Genomic DNA, 21,934 nt, shown 5'->3' on the forward strand with positions numbered 1-21,934 from the left:
ACGCCAACATAACTCCCGCCACTTGACAGAGAGGAGCCCCTTCCACGCTGCTGGCTAGCGTGCAAAATGTCCATAATCAAATCCCCTTCGTGAAAGAAAAGGTAAGAGGCCTCTTTGGGGAAATCACGGGAACCTTTATTAACAAACAGCATAGGCATAATGCATTTCGGCTTTGTAGCCTTCTTCAGACGCCGCTGTCACCTGGATTCACCTTTTAGTCCTACCTTTATGTGTCCAGCTAAACCACCATAGGATGGAAAATGCCGCCCCCTCGTCACATGACCTCGCTGTTACTGTGTTCCACTGCCAACTACAAGTCCCAGAAAGCAGTGTTCCTGGTGACGGGTTGCGAGGGGAAGGCTGCAGGAAAAAGGCGCGTTGTTCTGGGGTAGGTGATTCAGGCAAGATTAATATCATCAAGTTCCCTTGGGTCCCCATTGACGCTCTAACCTCCAGCACAGGTTTTAGCAAGATGTGAGGCAGAGTGAAAGTGCACTCGGCTCCTTGTGCAGTCACAGGCCCTTTCAGGCAACATCCATAGCATTGTCCGTAGTGGAGGCGAGCAGGAGCTGATCCGATACCTCGGAAGCAAGAAAGCGAGCTGCAACAGCTGACGCCAACATAACTCCCGCCACTTGACAGAGCGGAGCCCCTTCCACGCTGCTGGCCAGCGTGCAAAATGTCCATAATCAAATCCCCTTCGTGAAAGAAAAGGTAAGAAGCCTCTTTGGGGAAATCACGGGAACCTTTATTAACAAACAGCATAGGCATAATGCATTTTGGCGTTGTAGCCTTCTTCAGACGCCGCTGTCACCTGGATTCACCTTTTAGTCCTGCCTTTATGTGTCCAACTAAACCACCATAGGATGGAAAATGCCGCCCCCTCGTCACATGACCTCGCTGTTACTGTGTTCCACTGCCAACTACAAGTCCCAGAAAGCAGTGTTCCTGGTGACGGGTTGCGAGGGGAAGGCTGCAGGAAAAAGGCGCGTTGTTCTGGGGTAGGTGATTCAGGCAAGATTAATATCATCAAGTTCCCTTGGGTCCCCATTGACGCTCTAAACTCCAGCACAGGTTTTAGCAAGATGTGAGGCAGAGTGAAAGTGCACTCGGCACCTCGTGCAGTCACGGGCCCTTTCAGGCAACATCCATAGCATTGTCCGTAGTGGAGGCGAGTAGGAGCTGATCCGATACCTCGGAAGCAAGAAAGCGAGCTGCAACAGCTGACGCCAACATAACTCCCACCACTTGACAGAGCGGAGCCCCTTCCACGCTGCTGGCTAGCGTGCAAAATGTCCATAATCAAATCCCCTTTGTGAAAGAAAAGGTAAGAGGCCTCTTTGGGGAAATCACGGGAACCTTTATTAACAAACAGCATAGGCATAATGCATTTCGGCGTTGTAGCCTTCTTCAGATGCCGCTGTCACCTGGATTCACCTTTTAGTCCTGCCTTTATGTGTCCAGCTAAACCACCATAGGATGGAAAATGCCGCCCCCTCGTCACATGACCTCGCTGTTACTTTGTTCCACTGCCAACTACAAGTCCCAGAAAGCAGTGTTCCTGGTGACGGGTTGCAAGGGGAAGGCTGCAGGAAAAAGGCGCGTTGTTCTGGGGTAGGTGATTCAGGCAAGATTAATATCATCAAGTTCCCTTGGGTCCCCATTGACGCTCTAACCTCCAGCACAGGTTTTAGCAAGATGTGAGGCAGAGTGAAAGTGCACTCGGCTCCTCGTGCAGTCACGGGCCCTTTCAGGCAACATCCATAGCATTGTCCGTAGTGGAGGCGAGCAGGAGCTGATCCAATACCTCGGAAGCAAGAAAGCGAGCTGCAACAGCTGACGCCAACATAACTCCCGCCACTTGACAGGGCGGAGCCCCTTCCACGCTGCTGGCTAGCGTGCAAAATGTCCATAATCAAATCCCCTTCGTGAAAGAAAAGGTAAGAGGCCTCTTTGGGGAAATCACGGGAACCTTTATTAACAAACAGCATAGGCATAATGCATTTCGGCGTTGTAGCCTTCTTCAGACGCCGCTGTCACCTGGATTCACCTTTTAGTCCTGCCTATATGTGTCCAGCTAAACCACCATAGGATGGAAAATGCCGCCCCCTCGTCACATGACCTCGCTGTTACTGTGTTCCACTGCCAACTACAAGTCCCAGAAAGCAGTGTTCCTGGTGACGGGTTGCGAGGGGAAGGCTGCAGGAAAAAGGCGCGTTGTTCTGGGGTAGGTGATTCAGGCAAGATTAATATCATCAAGTTCCCTTGGGTCCCCATTGACGCTCTAACCTCCAGCACAGGTTTTAGCAAGATGTGAGGCAGAGTGAAAGTGCACTCGGCTCCTCGTGCAGTCACGGGCCCTTTCAGGCAACATCCATAGCATTGTCCATAGTGGAGGCAAGCAGGAGCTGATCCGATACCTCGGAAGCAAGAAAGCGAGCTGCAACAGCTGACGCCAACATAACTCCCGCCACTTGACAGAGCGGAGCCCCTTCCACGCTGCTGGCTAGCGTGCAAAATGTCCATAATCAAATCCCCTTCGTGAAAGAAAAGGTAAGAGGCCTCTTTGGGGAAATCACGGGAACCTTTATTAACAAACAGCATAGGCATAATGCATTTCGGCGTTGTAGCCTTCTTCAGACGCCGCTGTCACCTGGATTCACCTTTTAGTCCTGCCTTTATGTGTCCAGCTAAACCACCATAGGATGGAAAATGCCGCCCCCTCGTCACATGACCTCGCTGTTACTGTGTTCCACTGCCAACTACAAGTCCCAGAAAGCAGTGTTCCTGGTGACGGGTTGCGAGGGGAAGGCTGCAGGAAAAAGGCGCGTTTTTCTGGGGTAGGTGATTCAGGCAAGATTAATATCATCAAGTTCCCTTGGGTCCCCATTGACGATCTAACCTCCAGCACAGGTTTTAGCAAGATGTGAGGCAGAGTGAAAGTGCACTCGGCTCCTCGTGCAGTCACGGGCCCTTTCAGGCAACATCCATAGCATTGTCCGTAGTGGAGGCGAGCAGGAGCTGGTCCGATACCTCGGAAGCAAGAAAGCGAGCTGCACCAGCTGACGCCAACATAACTCCCGCCACTTGACAGAGCGGAGCCCCTTCCACGCTGCTATATATATAAAGACATATGTAGAGATCTCTACCTATGAATCCAAATCATTAATGTTTGCATAATTTACACATTATTTGTTTTCCAGATCTCCTACCCTGCGGTACCATCCCTATTACCCTTCCCCCCCTTCCCGCTTGGCCACCCTGTCCCTCTGTGTTATATATACATCCAGAGGAGGGGATGCCGAAAAGTGGTATTCTGGATGGGTGCTGTTCCTGAGAAACAATTTCAGATTGTGACACTCTCAGTATGGGTATTACCCACAGAGATTAATTTTAAGATTATGCTAGTGAGGCAACTCAATGAGTTCACAGCCCCTAAGTGTTCAATACCACGCTGCCAGTTACGTAACTGCGGGTCCAGGTAAATTCTTGATCTTGGCTTCTGAGATCACATGCTTTTTATTGAAATTAACACAATGAACTGCAAAAGTACAAGGACGCTGGCAAATGCATTGCTAATGGGTTTTTTTTCCGTTTCATTCAGAAAAATCAGATTTTGCACATGCAATACAATATCAATGTAAATTAAAGGCTGGTAGAGAGTGCAGATACATTAAAGCATTTTCGGTGTTAATAGTATTAATGTCTCCATTGAAAAAAGGCATCGCCTCATTCACAAAGAAAAATACATGAAAACTTACTAATGAAAATCAAACCCTGGGTAACATCTTACCTGCGTCAAGATCCTCCCCAACCGCGCCAGGCCCTTCAATGCGGAATCTTTCTGCAAACTCGACCAGCTCTTTCTTATACTCTGCAATCTCGTCTCTCGTAATCTGTTAGAAGTAAAATTGAAGAAAATATGTTCATTCTTTTTATCTTGTTTCTCAGCTCTGTTAAATCATGTATCTTGAAATAAATTCACCTGCGTAAAGGTCTTTTTAACACGTCCAAGGCTGTGGTCTACCTCATCAGATTCACGTACAAGAGCTTCCCACTTATCTTTGATTGTAATCACCAGTTCTTTTTCTTCCTCAGGGACCTGGATGACACAATAACAACAGAAATCAATGCACACTTTGTGTTTCCAGAGAGTGGATAGTAGTAAAGTTATCAATGGTACGGGTAATACATTTTTGTGAAAAATTAGGTTGTTGGTTGAGTGGGGGAAACCCTGCTCAAGCAACAGCTACAATCCCTGTCAGGGTGAGCCACTAAAGTCACTAAATTAACATGAGCTTAAACCTCTTGTAGCTTAGCACGAATCCAGTCAGGCTTAACTTGGAGGCAATCTGCAAAATATTTATGCTGCATGCAAACAGTAATAAAGTGAAAATACAAGAAAAATCCCACACCCATTTACAGAAATAGAGTACATTATAATAAATTATTTGGCAACAAAATGACAAAGATCCAATCAGAAGAACCTGAGTTATGAATTGTTTAAGTTTGAAGAATAAACTAGCACCTAAAGTATCAAAGAGCCAACTGCCGACATCACGTCTCGCAAAACTGGGTCTAAGTTGAAAGTTGTGGACGACTGTAATGGAGCACAGGTCAGATACAAGTAGTGGATTGGGCCCGGTCATCGCTTACCTTCGGACTTAGAAGAAATTTAGTGGAAAAATGTCTGTGAAAATAAAGTTCACGGCGGCAAGTCTGCAGGCAGTGTCCAAGGAGGAGGTGTCATCACGGAACAGCTGGACAAAGTCGTAGTGAAGATTTCTATGTTAGGACCTAGTCTCTTTTTTGGAAATCGAAAACCTCAAGTTGAAAGCTGTAGCCGACAAGGGCTCCATGAGGCTGAATACCCCTTCTGTGAAGAGCCGATGAAGAGGATTTGATGCTGTGAAGAATAGAGTAGCTGGAGCTTCCGTGAAGTCAGGCCAACCGGCAAGGCACCTTGGGTGGAAAGACAAGCACGTAGGTCCCAGTATCCTCACAGTTCTCAGAGCACTTTTTAGCCAAAAAACTTTAAAGTCCCAGGTTTTGCATTGTGGCCATCTGGGAACCTCTAGAACAAATTCCAATGGTCCAGGAATGGAAAGGCACCACTTGGAGGGTCAGGACTCACTCAGGCTGAGTTCAGGTACAAGTTCAAGATGGTTGGAGCCTTTTCTGTTCTTGAGGCTCTGTTCCAGAGGTCACCCAACTAGCCCTTCTAGGCTTCTGAGGGTTCAAGGCAGGCTTCAAAGCAGTCCTTCCAAGTGCAGCAAAGCAATCTTCTAAAGGGCACAGCTGGCCACAGCAGTAGGCATTCCTCTGAGAGCAGGGCCGGACTGGCAATAGCGGGCACTGGGCGTTTCCCCGGTAGGCCGCTAGGGTGGGGGCTGGTTTTCAGCTCCTGGGGGGCAATTTCTGTTACCGGGGGTGAGCAATTTCGGCCCCCTGTAACAAAATCGGCCGAAACCAACACTCGCAAAGTGCTCAGCTGCACTCCTCCTGAACCGGGGGGGGGGGTGTGGGGGGTGGGCGGCTGAGCAGTTTGCCGGGGTCCTGTCTGAGAGTCATCCTGCAGGTCCAGAAAGCAAACTGAACAGGAGGTCTGAGAGTCCTGGTGCCTTCATTAAAGTAGGAGATGTTTCTAGAGATTCCTGTTGAAGTTCTTGGAATTTCCTGTCTCCCATACCTGTCTCAAGCCTGGCTGCAGACACAATGGACTAGTGTGACGTTCCTTGTGTAAAGGCATGGCCTAGCCTATTGAATTGAAAGTGAGGAAGTGCCCAGCTCCAACCCCCATACTGCCAGTGATGGCCCATCAAGGCACTCCTAATCACTCTATTGTGTGTCTGCCTGGGAGGATTGTGAAATGACCAACTGCCAAACTACACCCAGTCTTGTGACCCAGGAACAGGCTGCCGGCACCAAATAGAGTAGGAAAATGACAACTTTCTAAAAGAGCAGTTTTCAAAATTGTAACTTAAAATCCTACTTTACCATTAAAGAAGATTTTAAACTATGATTTCTCAGGCACCAAAGAACTAGTTACTATCTTTGGTAACAAATTATCTGATTGAGACAGGCTCTATCCGCAGATTCCTTACTTTCGAATCTTCCCCAGGCACGAGACTGGATCCGGAACAAATTTCCCATAGCATGTGCTCGCATCGGTAGAGGGCATCATGCGACTCCATATCAACGTTGTCCACCAGATGTGATGTCGACGGAGTACATATAACTCCCTTTCGAACGTCAGTTTCTTCCATTACTAATTTCTGCCCTTAAAACGTGGAGCAACGTATAGAAACTGCCTATTAAAACAGTGTCCTAAAATAAAAGACACCCTTGTTTCAAATGATTACTGGATTCTTCCTTTTAATTATTTATTTGGTTATTTTAATATGAGGAAGTGAATGACCATAATGAAATCTTTGAGACAAAAGAAGACTCCGTTCGCAGAGCGGGGAGGACAGGAGGGTTGTTAAGGAATCTGCAGCTAGATCCTGCCTCTACCAGATAATGCGTTACCGAAGGTAAGTAACTTGTTCATCTGATAGAGGCATCTAGCCACAGATTCCTTACTTTAGAATCAAATGCCAAAGCCATACCATTCCCAGAGGAGAGTCTTTGAACGGAGACCATGAAAAGTCTCTTACTATAACAAACCCGGTCCAGACCATGAGAAAAAGACCAGACATTCATAACAATCAAGGTGATTAATAACAAACAAGTTACTTACCTTCGGTAACGCTTTTTCTGGTGGATACAGTATCTGCCTGTGGATTCCTCACCTTGTGAATATCCCCTGCGCCAGCAACATTCGGAAACTTTTGTAGCAGTCCACGCCGATGAGGTCGAAGACGACGTCACAGAGGCACGGCTCCGCTCGCGACTCCGCTGACGTCACCGGCTCCATAAGAAGACCTCCTCGGCGTGATGACGTCAGTTCCGCCCCTTTTTTCCGTGCCTTCGAGGCACACGGACGGACTGACAGCAACATATACACAGCATACACAGTACACAATATGCATATCAACACACCCAGTGTGGAAAATAAATAACAAAGCACAAGAAATAACATAATGCCTTTGGCAGTGATAAACACATTTAAAAACCCATCAATAGAATTACAGGCATAGAAATACCGGTATAGAAGGATGGACAACGGGGAGGCGGGTGGGTCAGTGAGGAATCCACAGGCAGATACTGTATCCACCAGAAAAAGCGTTACCGAAGGTAAGTAACTTGTTCTTCTGATGGATACATCTGCCAGTGGATTCCTCACCTTGTGAATAGATTCCACAGCAGTCCCCACTCCCGGAGGAGGGTGTCCATCCCCCTATACCAAAAAATCCTGAAGGACGGAACGAGCAAAATGCCCGTCCCTCCTCACCTCGGTTTCCAAGCAATAATGTTTTGCGAAGGTGTGGAGGGAGGCCCAAGTTGCCGCCCTACAAATATCCTCCACAGGAACACCCCTAGATAAAGCAGACGTAGATGACTTAGCCCTGGTAGAATGAGCCCTCAAACCCTCCGGAGGCTCCTTACCAGCTAGGGATTAGCAGATCTTGATGCATAGCACAATCCATCTTGAAAGGGTGCGCTGGTGCACCACACGACCCTTTCTGCAGCCAGCAAAGCCCACAAAGAGCTGGTCATCGATCCTGTAGTCTTTTGTCCTATCCAAGTAAAAGCTCACCGCCCTCTTCGGGTCCAAGCGGTGAAGTCTCTCCTCCTCCTTGGAAGGGTGAGGGGGAGGATAAAAGGTAGGAAGGGTAATGGACTGCCCCAGATGGAAGGGAGTTACCACTTTAGGCAAAAACGCAGCCCTGGTCCGGAGCACCATTCGTTCAGCATGCACAGTCAAGAATGGGGGTTTTGAACTAAGAGCTTGAAGCTCACTTACCCTCCTTGCCGAGGTGATAGCAACGAGGAAAACCGTTTTAAAGGACAACAGTCTCAAGGGACACTTATGTAAGGGCTCGAAGGGAGAACCCATAAGATAAGTCAGTACAAGGTGTAAGTCCCATTGAGGTACAATAAAAGGAGTAGGAGGAAATTTATTTGTGAGGCCCTTGAGAAACCTAAGTACAATAGGCGATTTAAATAAGGACGGCTGATCCGGCAGGCATAGAAAAGCCGACAAAGCCGATAAATATCCTTTAACTGTAGCCACAGCAAAGCCTTGCTGAGCAAGAGAAAGGACAAACTGCAGAATGTGAGACAAACGAGCCTTCAAGGGATCAATTGACCTCTCTCCACACCAGAGAACGAATTTAGACCATCTATAGGAGTATATGGATTTGGTGGAGTGTCGCCTGGCCGATAAAATAACATCCACCACATCTGGTGGGAGAGAGAAAGAATTCAGGTTGCCCCGTTCAATCTCCAGGCATGAAGGTGTAAGGTCTGGAGGTGGGGGTGTAGAACCTGCCCCTCCGACTGCGAGAGGAGGTCCGCCCTCAGTGGGAGACGGAGCGGAGGGCACGAGGAGAGGTGGAGAAGATCTGAATACCACACCCTTCTTGGCCAATCCGGGGCGACCAATATAACTTGGGCCCGGTCTTGGCGAATCTTCCTCAGAACCCGAGGAATCAAGGGTATGGGAGGAAACGCGTAAAGGAGTCGTGAGCTCCAACTCAACTGAAACGCGTCCCCCAACGCCCCCTGCATCGGATACTGGAGACTGCAGAATGACGGGCAGTGCGCGTTCTCGAAAGTGGCAAACAGGTCCACCCGGGGTGTCCCCCACGTCCGAAAGACATGACGAACCACCTCCGGATGAAGCCTCCACTCGTGGTCGGCGGAGAACTGCCGACTGAGACTGTCCGCACGCACGTTCAGAACTCCGGCCAGATGATTTGCCATCAGACAAATCTGATGGTCCTGAGCCCAGGACCATAGACGCAGGGCCTCTCTGCAGAGACAAAGAGACCCCACTCCTCCCTGTTTGTTTATATACCACATCGCGGTAGTGTTGTCCGCCAGGACCTGAACAGACTGACAGCGAAGGGAAGGGAGGAAGGCCTTGAGCGCCAAACGAATCGCCCGCAATTCCAGAAGGTTGATGTGAAGCAGCCTTTCCTCTGGAGACCAAAGACCCTTGATCTCCAGATCCCCCAGATGAGCACCCCACCCTAGAGTGGATGCATCCGTTATCACTGTGGCCACCGATGGAGGTAGATGAAAGGGCTTTGCTTGGGACAGATTGCCCTCCACGCTCCACCAAGACTGATCCGCTGCAGCTTCTCTGGAGATCCTCACAGACTCCCTGAGATCTCCCCTGTGCTGATACCACTGCTTGCGGAGGCACCACTGGAGCGCCCTCATGTGCCAGCGTGCATGGTTGACCAACAGGATGCAGGAAGCGAACAGACCGAGCAGGCGAAGGACCTTCAGAACTGGAACGACCGCTCCGCTGTAAAATAAAGGAATCATTTCCTGAATGTCGAGAATCCTTTGAGGAGGAGGGAATGCTCGACACACAGTAGTGTCCAGTACCGCACCTATGAACAGGTTGCGCTGAGAGGGCACCAGGTGAGATTTGGGCACATTGATCAAAAAACCCAATCTGTACAACAGCCGAGTTGTATCCCGCAGATGGAACAGCACCTTCTCCGACGACTCCGCCTTGATCAGCCAGTCGTCTAAATAAGGGAAAACCGAAATCCCCGACCTTCTGAGATGGGCTGCCACCACCGCCATCACCTTTGTGAAGACTCGAGGTGCCGAAGTAAGACCAAACGGGAGGACCGCAAACTGATAATGTTGCGACCCCACCGTAAACCGGAGATACTTCCTGTGCGACTTCAGAATGGGGATGTGAAAATACTCATCCTGCAAGTCGAGCGACACCATCCAGTCCTCCTGATTCAGCGCCTGAAGAACCTGCGCAAGGGTGAGCATCTTGAACTTCTCCTGTTTCAGGTAAAAGTTCAGGATTCTGAGGTCCAGTATCGGACGCAATCTGCCGTCCTTTTTCGGGATCAGAAAATACCGGGAGTAGCATCCCTGACCCCTCTCCTGCTCCGGGACCACCTCTATCGCACCTTTCTGAAACAACTTCAGGACTTCCTCCTGCAGGAGAAGACGGTGGTCCTCCGAGCAAGCACCTTGACAAGGAGGGTAATTTGGAGGGAATTCCCGAAAGGGAAGGGCGTACCCATTTTCTACAAGATCTAGAACCCAGAGATCTGTAGTTACAGATTCCCAATCTTGTAGAAAATGGGTAAGCCGGCCCCCCACAGGACCAGCATGATCCGGAATGTCGAATCTAGGGCTGTTTTGCGGTGGTGGGAGGGGCTGAGGAAGAGGAGGAGGAGAGTTGACGGCCACGTGAGCGACCTCTAAGTCTTCCTCTATATCCCTTGGACAGAGAGCCTTGCTGCTGCTGCTGCTGGGTTGGTCTGTAGGAACGAAAACTCGCCCTTCCAAATCCTCTGTACCTCTTGAAAGTACCTCTCGGCTGGGATTGAAGGCCCAACGACCTAGCCGTAGCCTTACTCTCTTTGAAGCGCTCGAGAGCAGCATCAGCCTTCTTCCCGAACAGACCAGACCCATCAAAAGGTAAGTCCAACAAAGTTGACTGAACATCCGAAGAGAATTCGGAGGACTTAAGCCATGCACCCCTCCTGGTGGCAACTGAAGAACCCATGACCCTGGCAACTGAGTCTGCTGTATCCAGGCCACTCTGTATAACCTGGCGAGCAGCCGCCTGGGTATCCGACAGCACTTCATTGAAGCCTCCTCTATCCTCCTCTGACAGTTTTGGCGCCAACTTTTTAGCAGAGTCCATAAGCGCATGGATATAGCGCCCCAACAAACAAGTCGCATTTGAAGATTTTAATGCCATACTGGCTGATGAAAAAACCTTCTTGGCCGATTGGTCCACCTTTTTTGCCTCCCTGTCCCCTGGGACTTGAGGAAATGCACCTTTCGACCGTCCAGAACAAGCCGCCTGAACTACCAGGCTTTCAGGTGAAGGGTGTGAAGATAAAAATTCAGGATCCTCTGGAGCCACCCTATACCTTCTTGCAACCACCTTGGAGACTGCAGGAGCTGAGAAAGGCTTGCGCCATACATCCAGCACAGGTTCCAAAATTGCCTCATTGAAGGGCAACAGAGGCTCTGAGACCGCAGTTGGAGAATGCAACACCTCAGTCAAAATATTGGACTTGAATTCAGTAGATGGTAATTGAAGGTCCAACAACTCCGCAGCCTTTCTAATTACAGCATGATAGGGTGCCGCGTCTTTAGAGGGTTTGTCCGATGGCGGAGTGATCTCCCACTCCGGAGACAAATCCAGACCACTTGCCTCCTTTAATTCGTCGAACACCTCATCGGATTCGACCAATTCCCCCTCTTCAGCCTCTTCCATCAGAAAGCGTCTCTCCTCCAGCACTCTCTGCGCCTCCCTTCTCGAACGGATCCGCACCTGCGGCGTCGGCGGCGCCGTGTTCGAATCCGACGGCGCCGGCAGTGGCGTCGAACGCGGATCAACTGGAGCAGCCGGCGTCGAACGAGGTCGAGTCGGCGCCGGCGAAGAGGGAAGCGGCGTCGATGTTCTCGGCGCCGGCATCTGCCAAGACGGCGTCGCTGGGAAGAACGGCATAAACGGTGCTTGAGGGTAAACCTGCGGCACACCCAGATTGAAAGCCATCGGACCCATAGGTGCACCAGAGGTATACATGGCCCGTGAGAACACCCCGTACATTGCATTGAGATAATGCGAGGGGTCCTGACCTGGATTAGGGAAAGCCGGATACTGGTCAGGTAACACCGGACTCGGGCCTGCCGGCGCAGACGGTGGAACTTGCGGCGTCACAGACTCACCCGGAGCCTGACGATCCTCATCCTGGGCCGGAGTCGGAGACGGAGCCGGAGGACTTGCAGGATCTGGAGATAGTACCGGCACCGGAGAGGACGCCGGCACCGGGGATTCAACCGGAGCCGGCGAAGGCACCGGAGAAGATGGAACCGGAGGCGAAGTCGGAACAGGAGATGGAGACACTGACTCCCTTCGACGCCGAGCAGGCGATTTCGACTTTGACGTCGAAGCCTTATGATGCGACGAATGCCTCCTCTTCTTCTTATGCTTCTTGCTCTTTGAAGCATGACCCGAAGTCGACTTGGAAGCCGACCTCGACCTCGACCTGGATCTTCTTCTACCTCTTTTCTCCTTTTTCTTCATCCGGGCGATAAAGAGCTTTGCCTCTCTCTCCTTAAGAGCCTTCGAGCTCATTTTCCTGCAACTCGAACAACCTCCCACGTCATGGTCCGAGGACAACACCAAACGCAATCGTCGTGCGGGTCGGTGATGGACATAAGCTTGCCACATTCTCGGCAAGGCTTAAACCCAGACTTCCTTGTCGACATCCTTAGAAGATAGACAGAGAAATCCAGAAAACATACAAAGTAACCAGAACAGCTACCAGTAACGATTCCCGAAATCCGTTGGCGTCGTCGGCGCGGAAAAAAGGGAACTGACGTCATCACGCCGAGGAGGTCTTCTTATGGAGCCGGTGACGTCAGCGGAGTCGCGAGCGGAGCCGTGCCTCTGTGACGTCGTCTTCGACCTCATCGGCGTGGACTGCTACAAAAGTTTCCGAATGTTGCTGGCGCAGGGGATATTCACAAGGTGAGGAATCCACTGGCAGATGTATCCATCAGAAATATAGGAATTATAGGTAAGTAAAGTCACAAGACATTTAAACCATGGGAATAAAATACCCATGTTAGTATGACAAATCTGTGACCCTAACCAACAACATGAGTATAAAACTATTCACACCCCTAATGGGATTCGAACCATGCATTTTCACCTCACAATAACTGTAGACAAAACCACAGTAACAAAACGTCATAAAAAAACATTAAAAGCATGGGGATAACCTTACCCCTAACAATAAGACGCCGCTAAATGACAGTAAGAAAAAATAAACATTTGGTCCAAAATCCCAGCCGGAACTGCATGTTTGAACCTGTGGAACACAAAGCAGCAGGCCATGCTACAGAGCAACACCTCTATGCGATATATTCTAAGATATCCAATATATATGTATAGTGACATAGGAGCCAAATAATTAAACGCCTATGTATCAATAAAAGAAAATTCTTTTTTTTTTTTCAAAACTCTTTTTATTGAGTCTACTGATGAAGTATTTATACAAATGTCAAAGCAATGGATACACAGAGTCTTCCACATATTGAATATCAAGCAGGTGACTATTACATGCAAGTTATAAATCAAAAACATAAACCAATTAGGACCATAAATGCCAGTCCCAAACCTTCTAACACACTGTGTCACAGATAGTATAACAAAGCTCCAGCTGTGCCCTGTCCACCCAAAAACAGGCCCCTGGGCCATTGAAATAAAACTAACCATTCGTGCTACCGCACGGTGTGGAGGAGGTGGCTCCAAATCAAGACCCCTAAAATCCGCCAATCGCTTCCAAATTTTATTGTGCTTTTGAGGGCACCCTCTTGCCTTAAATATAGGCTGCTCCTGGCCCATGCACCAATCAAGATCAGCCCTCCAAGTACTCAACTTAGGTGGGGCCCGATCCTTCCACGCCCAAGCAATATCCCTTTTGGCTAGGGTGAAGCCCAAGAATAATAAATGTCGTTTGTAGATATTGCCCCCTATCTCATCCGTAATATGCAGTAGAATTAGCCTAGGGGAATGCGGTACCGCCCATCCTAGTACTTCAGAGACACAGCTGATAACCCCTCTCCAAAACCGGCCGAAGGCCTCACAGCTCCAAGTTGTATGTAGCAATGTACCCTCCTCCCTGTCGCACGTAAGGCACATGGGGGAATCTATCATTCCTGCCCTCCAAACCCTATAACTAGTAAAATATGTGCGTTGCAAGTATTTAAATTGAATAAGCCTAAGGCGGGAGGCAATTGCCCCGTACCTCGGGGATTCCAGGGCTTCTCGACAATCATCACTATCCAGTGGGCCCAAATCCGCCTGACATTTTCCCCGGAGGGGATCCAAGGTCGTGGAGAGATTTGTTACCAGCATTTGATATATCTTTGCGGTTTTGTGATCACCCAAGTCCCCCATAAAAACTTTTGCCTCAATTGGGTTGAAGTCGGGAAGAGAATCCAGTTGTGAGATATAGGGAGTTAAGGCATGTCTTAATTGCAGGTATTTATAAAACTGAGCATGGGGCATATCGGATTCGAGCCGAAGGTCCTGAAACGATTTCATGGTAGTGCCCCGCATCACACTACCGAGCATGGATATACCAATGGCATCCCGTCGTTTAAATCCAGCTTAAGCGGTCACCCGTGGCATGAGGCCACTCTGCCAAAGTGGGGTCTCCCTCGTCAACCGTCGCAGCCATCACACCCGGCGAAGGGAGTCCATCCACACGCCAAACACAACCAGAGTAGCTGGTGGCAGCCTGCGCTGCTCTTTCCCCGCGTAGAGCAGTCTGTGTGGCAGCATATCCCCCATCAGCCACTTTTGACTCGATAGGCCGGGTCGTTACTAAAACCATACCACCAATCATTCAAAACCAGGAGGTGAGATGCCGCATGATAAGATTGGAGATCAGGAGTCGCTATACCCCCACAAAAGGTAGACTGGAAGCATGTCCTGAGGGACACCCTAGCGGTCTGGTCCTAAGAAAATTCAGATTTAAAGATACAGAAAAAAAGTCAAAGAATCCACAGACAATACTGACATAACAGTATGTAAGTATAATGCGATCATAGCATTGAGGAAAGCAACAGCCATCCAATCCGTCAGAGTAATGCAAGTTGCTTGAGACAGCACCCTTAAGCAATGGTAGTTTAGAGCTCGATAAGATATTAAGTATGGAAAAGAAACCTTGATAGCCTAGCAAAACCCAAGGTTAGTACGTGACCTTACTTTTATGAATAGAGACCTACAGATGATCTAGAAAATATTGCCCCTATACTGAAACCGTAAACTTTAAAGGATTCCATAACAAAAGAATCCAACTGATCTATAAAATAAACATCAATTTGTATACGTAATCTAGGGACTACACCGGAAAATATGAATCTAAGAACCAAAAACTAGAGGAGCAACAATCCTGTATAGTAGGAATAAAAGCCTTCTACAAAAGGTAGAAGCTATGAGGCCAACGTCTCTTCCACTAAAGCACCAATATACTGGCCCGATTCACAGAACTAACTTAAGACAAAATCCTAAACTTACTACTTTTGGTATTCACAGATGGCATTTAGTAGTAGTAAAGATTTTGTCTTAAGTTTGACTTAAGACATACTTCGGACAGACTTAAGACAGACTTAAGACAGACTTAAGACAGACTTAAGACAGACTTAAGACAGACTTAAGACAGACTTAAGACAGACTTAAGACAGACTTAAGACAGACTTAAGACAGACTTAAGACAGACTTAAGACAGACTTAAGACAGACTTAAGTTAGGATTTTGTCTCAAGTTTGTCTTAAGTTTGTCTTAAGTCTGTCTTAAGTCTGTCTTAAGTCTGTCTTAAGTTTGTCTTAAGTCAAACTTAAGACAAAATCCTAACTTTACTACTACTAAATGCCCTCTGTGAATACCAAAAGTAGTAAGTTTAGGATTTTGTCTTAAGTCAGTTCTGTGAATCGGCCCCTAGATGAACACCTTCATAAACAAGAAAAGGTAAAGGTACACCATTAGAGGAAAATATCCTTCAGAAAAGAAGAAAATCTTAAGTAATAATGCACAGCATTATAACAACCCAAAAAGAATCAAAACCATCAAGTATCCTTCATAATAGAAGTTGCCTGAGAGACTACGTCTCCTTGGAGACCTGTAATATCATGACATAATCCAAGTAAAACAAACAAACATGCCCAAGGAACATGTACAAAGCAACAATGTCCACACAAAGGGGCAAAAGAGCCCGCAATGCCTATAAGACAGATCATGAAGAGCAAAACATGTAGTGTCTTAAAGCTCACAAGATGATAAGCTTTTCATTAACAATGTTCTAAATATAGCAAAAGTAGAGATCTTTTATCATCAATCATAAGTAACATTATCTATCACCTAAACGTAAAGCAAGTACCAGTGGAAAAGCCAAAGCTATATAAACTAATAATGTAGGCTACCCGCTACTTTCTGTGAAAATATCAGAAGGAATCATGGGATAGACACCCTCGGTGCTGTATGATCCCATCAATGGCACCTCAGTCTAGTGACGTATGCCCATAAATGAAGCATGAGGTCACACAAATACCACACCAAAGTATAATAAACACCTCATCATATTAACCAAAACTAATAAGAGCGTCATTGTACATAAACCGCTCATTAAAAGGCAGATCATATACACTGAAGCTCCCATGGGGTACAAATTTGGAAAGTATCTACAAGGGGTACCAAACCTCATGAATGTATGCTATCATACGTCAGAGAAATAACCTGATACAGAGGGTAGAACTCTGCACACTCAAATGTGAGACTAATAGTGCACAAGGTGAGTAATCCTGGCACAATATATTTAGAAATACTCACCGTAGCATACAAAAGATAGTCCACATAGAGTATGGTACATACCATGAAGGGATCAACTCTTGAGCTGGAGCTCTTCTTCAGAGTAAAGCAAACTTAAAGACCTGTATACCAGGCCTCAATTAAAAACCCAACACAAATAAACAGCTGAATCCGAGAATAAGGTTCACCGTATGGAGCCGGGGACTGCACATACGGCGTCGACATCCTCGGAGCTGGAAAATGCCAGGACGGCGTAGTTGGCATGAATGGCACAAAGGGGGCCTGAGGATAATGGTGAGGCACACCCAAATTAAATGCCAGAGGACCCACGGGACCCGAAGGTGCACCAGAAGGTTTGAGGCCCTGATAAACACACCATACATCGCATTTAAAAAATGCGAGGGATCCGAACCTGGCGCTGGAAATTTAGGATACTGAGCTGGTTCGAGATCCAATCGAGGCACCTCCGGAGTCGGAACCGCCGGGGCCACAGGCAGAGCCACTGGAGCTGAAGGAGCCTCAGCATCAGCCGGATCCGACAAACCTTCCAGAGTCGGAGAAAATCTCGGTGTCGGTGACGGCGCCGGAGTCCCTTTGTACAAAGGAGAATGGGTCGGAGTCACTTGAGGAGACACTGAAGGTGAAGGAGAGACAAAGTCCTTAACACAACGTCGAGGAGTCGGAGAAGGCGACCTCGAAACTACAGGCTTCGATGAACGGCGCCGAGATCCATGCCTCTTCTTCTTCTTGTGCTTCCTCTTCGAGTCATGTGAAGCCGACGACCTCGACTTCGAACGTTTTTGACCCCTTTTTTCTTTTCTCACTTTAGCCAAGTGCAGTTTGGCTTCCTGTTCCTTCAAGGCCTTCGGGTTCATCTTTCTACAGCAAGAACAGCCCTCGACGTCGTGTTCTGATGATAAACACCACAGACAGTCCTCATGGGGGTCAGTTATCGAAATATGACCCCGCACTCTTTACAGTGCTTAAAACCTGACTTCCTTGGAGCAGACACGGCAAAACCACAGAAGGAAATAAGCCAAAATACAAAGTATCTATCAGAAAGTATGGAGAGTCCCAGAAAAACTATTAGCGTCGACAGCGCGGAAAAAAGGGAACTGACGTCATCACGTCTACGTGGCCCTCTTATGGCTCCAGTGATGTCATGCGGAGCCGCATGCAGAGCCATAGCATTGTGACGATCTCGTCGGCGTGGAGAGCTAGGACAAAGTTCAGCAGAATGCTGGCGCAGGGGATATTCAGAAGGTGAGGAATCCACAGGCAGATGTAAGGTGAGGAATCCACAGGCAGATGTATCCTTCAGAAAAAATACATATTCCAACACAGCCACATATAAACACTTCTTTCTGCACAAGTGAGAAACAAAGAATTGAAGCAGAACATTCAAAGACATGTCTAGATAGCTTTGTCACAACGACCAGCTCTGAATCGCTGTGAAGCTGAATCAGCATGTTCACCAAATAAATGTACACCATCCCACGGCATATCTTTCAGGCTATGAAAACCCAGACTAATGCAGCCATGCATGTCTGCAGTGAAGCTGACTGAGCCACAGCTTTACCCATGGAATCAGTGGCGTCTATAGCACAATCAATTTATGGTGAATTTTGCTGCTTCCCAAAAGAATCTGCCCAAAACACATGACGTGTTTAATTACCTCAATGCCGAACTAACAGAAGAGAATATAGTCCTCCCGCAATGTTCTAGCTATCTGGACTCTTTATTTGGGGAAAAAGAAGGGAAGGATCTAGGGTCTGGTGAAGCCGCAGCGGTCTGAACCATCAGCCCTTTTGTGGTGGGATGTCGCATGAGACAAACTGGGTCTCCAGGGGCGGGTCGATACCTATGGGCAAGAGCCCGGTCAACTGGAGCTCCCATAACAGTTTTCACCCAAGCTCCTAACAAATGGTCAAACAGAGACTCATTATACGGATGTAAAGAGTCCACTCCCATCTCACCTTGGTGAAGAACACCCACCAAAGGGTCTGTGGATAATTCCACTGAGGGAAACTGACAACCTAAGAAGAACTTTCCTACGTTGTCATACCAGGACATTCAGTGCCGTTGCAGCGTCAAATCAAAGTCAGAAAGAGCATCAATCGGAGCCTGTGACGACAACGGCTGACCGGACGTAGACGGGCTGTGCACCGGTGCCGCCTCAAATCCGTTAAGGAATTCAGAGGGCCAAACTGTCACCAAAGGCGAACCTGCTGGCATGGAGCCAGTCAGGGCACCTTCTTTCTCCTTGGGGCCAGAAAGTGCACCAGAGGGAGACTGAGGCCCAAAAGCTTTATGCAGGGAAAGGTAATATCCCCCAGATATTTAGGGAGGCACTAGGTGGACTCCAGTGAATGCTCTGCAACCAAAGTTTAAGAGAACGCGTCAAAGACGGACTTGCGTACCGACCATTTGCCCTTTGGAGCCTCCCAGTATGGAGGTGGCTCCTCACCCAAATCGCTCCTCGACCAGTCTCTGGACTTCAGGGAGAACAGACGATGCCGCAGTGCAGATAATCGTGCCACCAGATGTTTCGTCCAAAGCTCTCTCAACACCTTCAGCTGAAGACGCTGACAGGAACCACACGTCTTGGAGTCATGGTGTTCTCTAAGGCACAACAAACAGATGGTATGAGGATCTGTGATAGACATATCACACAAGATCCATAGTGTTTTAACCCTGACAATATCACAAAAAGCACACTTTTCCCTCAACAAGACTTTGTGAGAATGGAAAAGAAGGAACTGACAGCGCATTAGCGAGGGAGTTTTATGGGCATCTTTGACGTCCGGTGGATGAAATCGATTTGGAGATGAGCAGATGTGCTATGGGAAAACAGTTCCGGATCCAGTCTTGCACCTGGGGAAAGATTCTAAAGTAAGGAATCTGCAGCTAGCCGTCTCTATCAGATTATGACTTTTCTACCTGTTCCCAATCAAAAGTTAGCGCTTATTAAATGTAATAAGGTAATTTCAATGTTGTGCTATGGAAGAGGTAGGCCTCACAGTAGTGAAAAACTAATTTGTGAGCTTTCACTACCAGGACATGTAACACTTAAAAATACATGTCCAATCTTTTAATTTCAATGCATCCGGCCCACCTATTTAAACTTTTAATTCCGCAGTCCTTGTCCGATCCCTTCGTCCGTTCTTTCATTCCCAGCGCTTGAGTAGATTTGCACTATATAAAAACTAACCATTCATTCACTTATTCATTCATCAGAAAACTCAAGAAATTTTTTTAAAATAAGAAAGAAAATCTATATTGCTCAACCCAGGTCACTGGCACACAAAGCCTGATATATCCTGGAAAGAATAAGACCTTGTTGTGCCATTCATAAACAGCTAATAGTAATAATTAAATGAACATAACAAACACGGTTTCTGTTATTTCAGTAATTAACCTTAACATTTTGAGGATTTGTGTTATACATTTGATCACACCTAATTGGATTACTTGATTCATGGCACTATCATCAATATAATATCTTAAGTTATATGCTACATTTTGAGTCACTATTACAATCATCGAAAAAATAGTTGGTAGATTGCCACAAGATTCTGATGTTGTGGTCAACAATATGACAATTAGGATATGTAGATAATCGTAGGCCATTCATCCATGCAAGTATATATGAAATTAATGTCTGTAATGCAAACCAAGCTCTACATCTTCCCCTATTGCGTGTGCATTAGAGAGATATTTTTAACGCAAGGATTGACTGCTGATTGAGCGGTTAGCAATTAGTAACATAAGCTTTTCATGTTATTGGTGACTCAAACATTGTTACCATGCCAAATCTGAAATATTTGTGTCTATAATGCAACGTTGAAGCTTGGGATGATTAGTACACTCACCTGTATATTGTACATTGCTAAAGTGCGGTACCTCTCCTGGATATCATTGAATCTCATTTCCACAGTCAAGGACATGTCTCGAATATGTGCTATTGTGGCAAGGACGAATTTAAGATCTGTTAAGGTGTCAGGATTCGTCTTCAGGTTGACTTCCAATTTCTGTAAAATAGAATATTCAGATTAGAGACACAGAAACAACTATTAAAGGTTTAAAAATATTCAGCGGGCACCACACCACTCCCATTATCCCATTAAAAGGAATTAAATAATAGGTCAGTAGGTGGATAAGGGGTCATGAGAGTGACAATCCAACTGGATTATGAGAGAGTAAATTGCAAGGAAAATAGTTCCTAGGAACTGAGCTACAAACCTCAACATGTACAAAACGCTTTTACTTCTTATCGCAGTTCTTCAGAAGCATTCATTATTGGTCCCAAGGGCACACTTTTCATTGTTTAATGCTTAGTTATGTTGATGTTTCTCCATATATACTATAGCCTTATAGCCCGCCGTAGCGGGCTACACCGGCTATTAAAGGCCCGCTGCAGCGTTAAAAGCCCGAGCCGAAGGTGAGGGACTTTAACAAAAGCAGCGCAACTTTAATAGCGGTATAGCCCTGCTACGAAGGGCTATAAGGCTATTAGAACATTCTGCCACTAGAGGGCAGAATGTTCTAATACATTAAATAAAGGCTTCTCGAAGCTCGAGGGGATTTAAATCCCCTCGAGCTTCGAGAGGCTTTTGTAAAACATTGGAATGTTGCTCTGCGGGCCTTTACCGGCCCGTAGAAGCATGGAGCACTCCATTGTCTAATAAAGATTAGAACATTGGAATGTTGGAAGCTCCATTGAAAACAATGGAGTGCTCCGGGCTTATAATGGCTGGTATAAGCCCGGAGCTCCAACATTCCAATGTTTCTTTGTTCACAGCTCTGTCTGTGAACAAAGCCTTCAGGGAGCCTGAGGGGATTTGAATCCCCTCGCGCTCCCTGAAGGCTTTGTTTTATTTGTTAGAACATTCTGCCCTCTAGTCGCAGAATGTTCTAATAGCCTTATAGCCCTTCGTAGCAGGGCTATACCGGCTATTAAAGTCCCGCTGCTTTGTTAAAGTCCCTCGCCGTCGGCTCGGGCCTTTAACGATGCAGCGGGCCTTTAATAGCAGGTATAGCCCGCTACGGTGGGCTATAAGGCTATAATATCAGGACATCTAGGAACAAAATCCTCAATTAAGGCCCCTTGATTTTGTAGTTACTTACCTTCAGTAATGCATTAAATGTATCAGCTGAGCAGGGAGGCATGGGTGGGTCTGTAAGGAATCTGCAGCTAGATATAGTCTCTACCAGATAATGTTTTACCGAAGGTATGTAACCCGTTCATCTGATATAGAGTTCTAGCTGCAGATTCCTTACCTTTGAATACCAAGACATACATCCTGGTGGTGGGTTGCAGACAAATTACTAGACTAAAAAAGTCCTGCAGGATTGAATGGGCAAAATGACCATCCCTGCAGCCTGACTGTCCAGGCAGTAGTGTTTAGCAAACATGTGCAATGAGGCCCATGTTGCTGCCTGGCAGATATT

At 47.2% G+C, this 21,934-nt stretch overlaps 1 protein-coding gene across 1 annotated transcript in view; it reads right to left on the reverse strand.

Annotated features, from left to right (window-relative positions):
* Positions 1-21,934, reverse strand: part of DNAH10 (dynein axonemal heavy chain 10) — a 1,995,301-nt gene that overhangs the window by 1,194,871 nt on the left and 778,496 nt on the right. The window contains exons 21-23 of the mRNA XM_085636177.1: positions 20,356-20,514; positions 3,986-4,102; positions 3,794-3,896 (exon numbers count right to left, since the gene is read on the reverse strand). Of these exons, the coding sequence (XP_085492303.1) occupies positions 3,794-3,896; positions 3,986-4,102; positions 20,356-20,514 (379 nt within the window). The remainder of the gene's footprint in view (positions 1-3,793; positions 3,897-3,985; positions 4,103-20,355; positions 20,515-21,934) is intronic.

Source organism: Triturus cristatus, chromosome 11, assembly GCF_964204655.1.
Source record: "Triturus cristatus chromosome 11, aTriCri1.1, whole genome shotgun sequence".
NCBI lineage: Eukaryota > Metazoa > Chordata > Amphibia > Caudata > Salamandridae > Triturus > Triturus cristatus.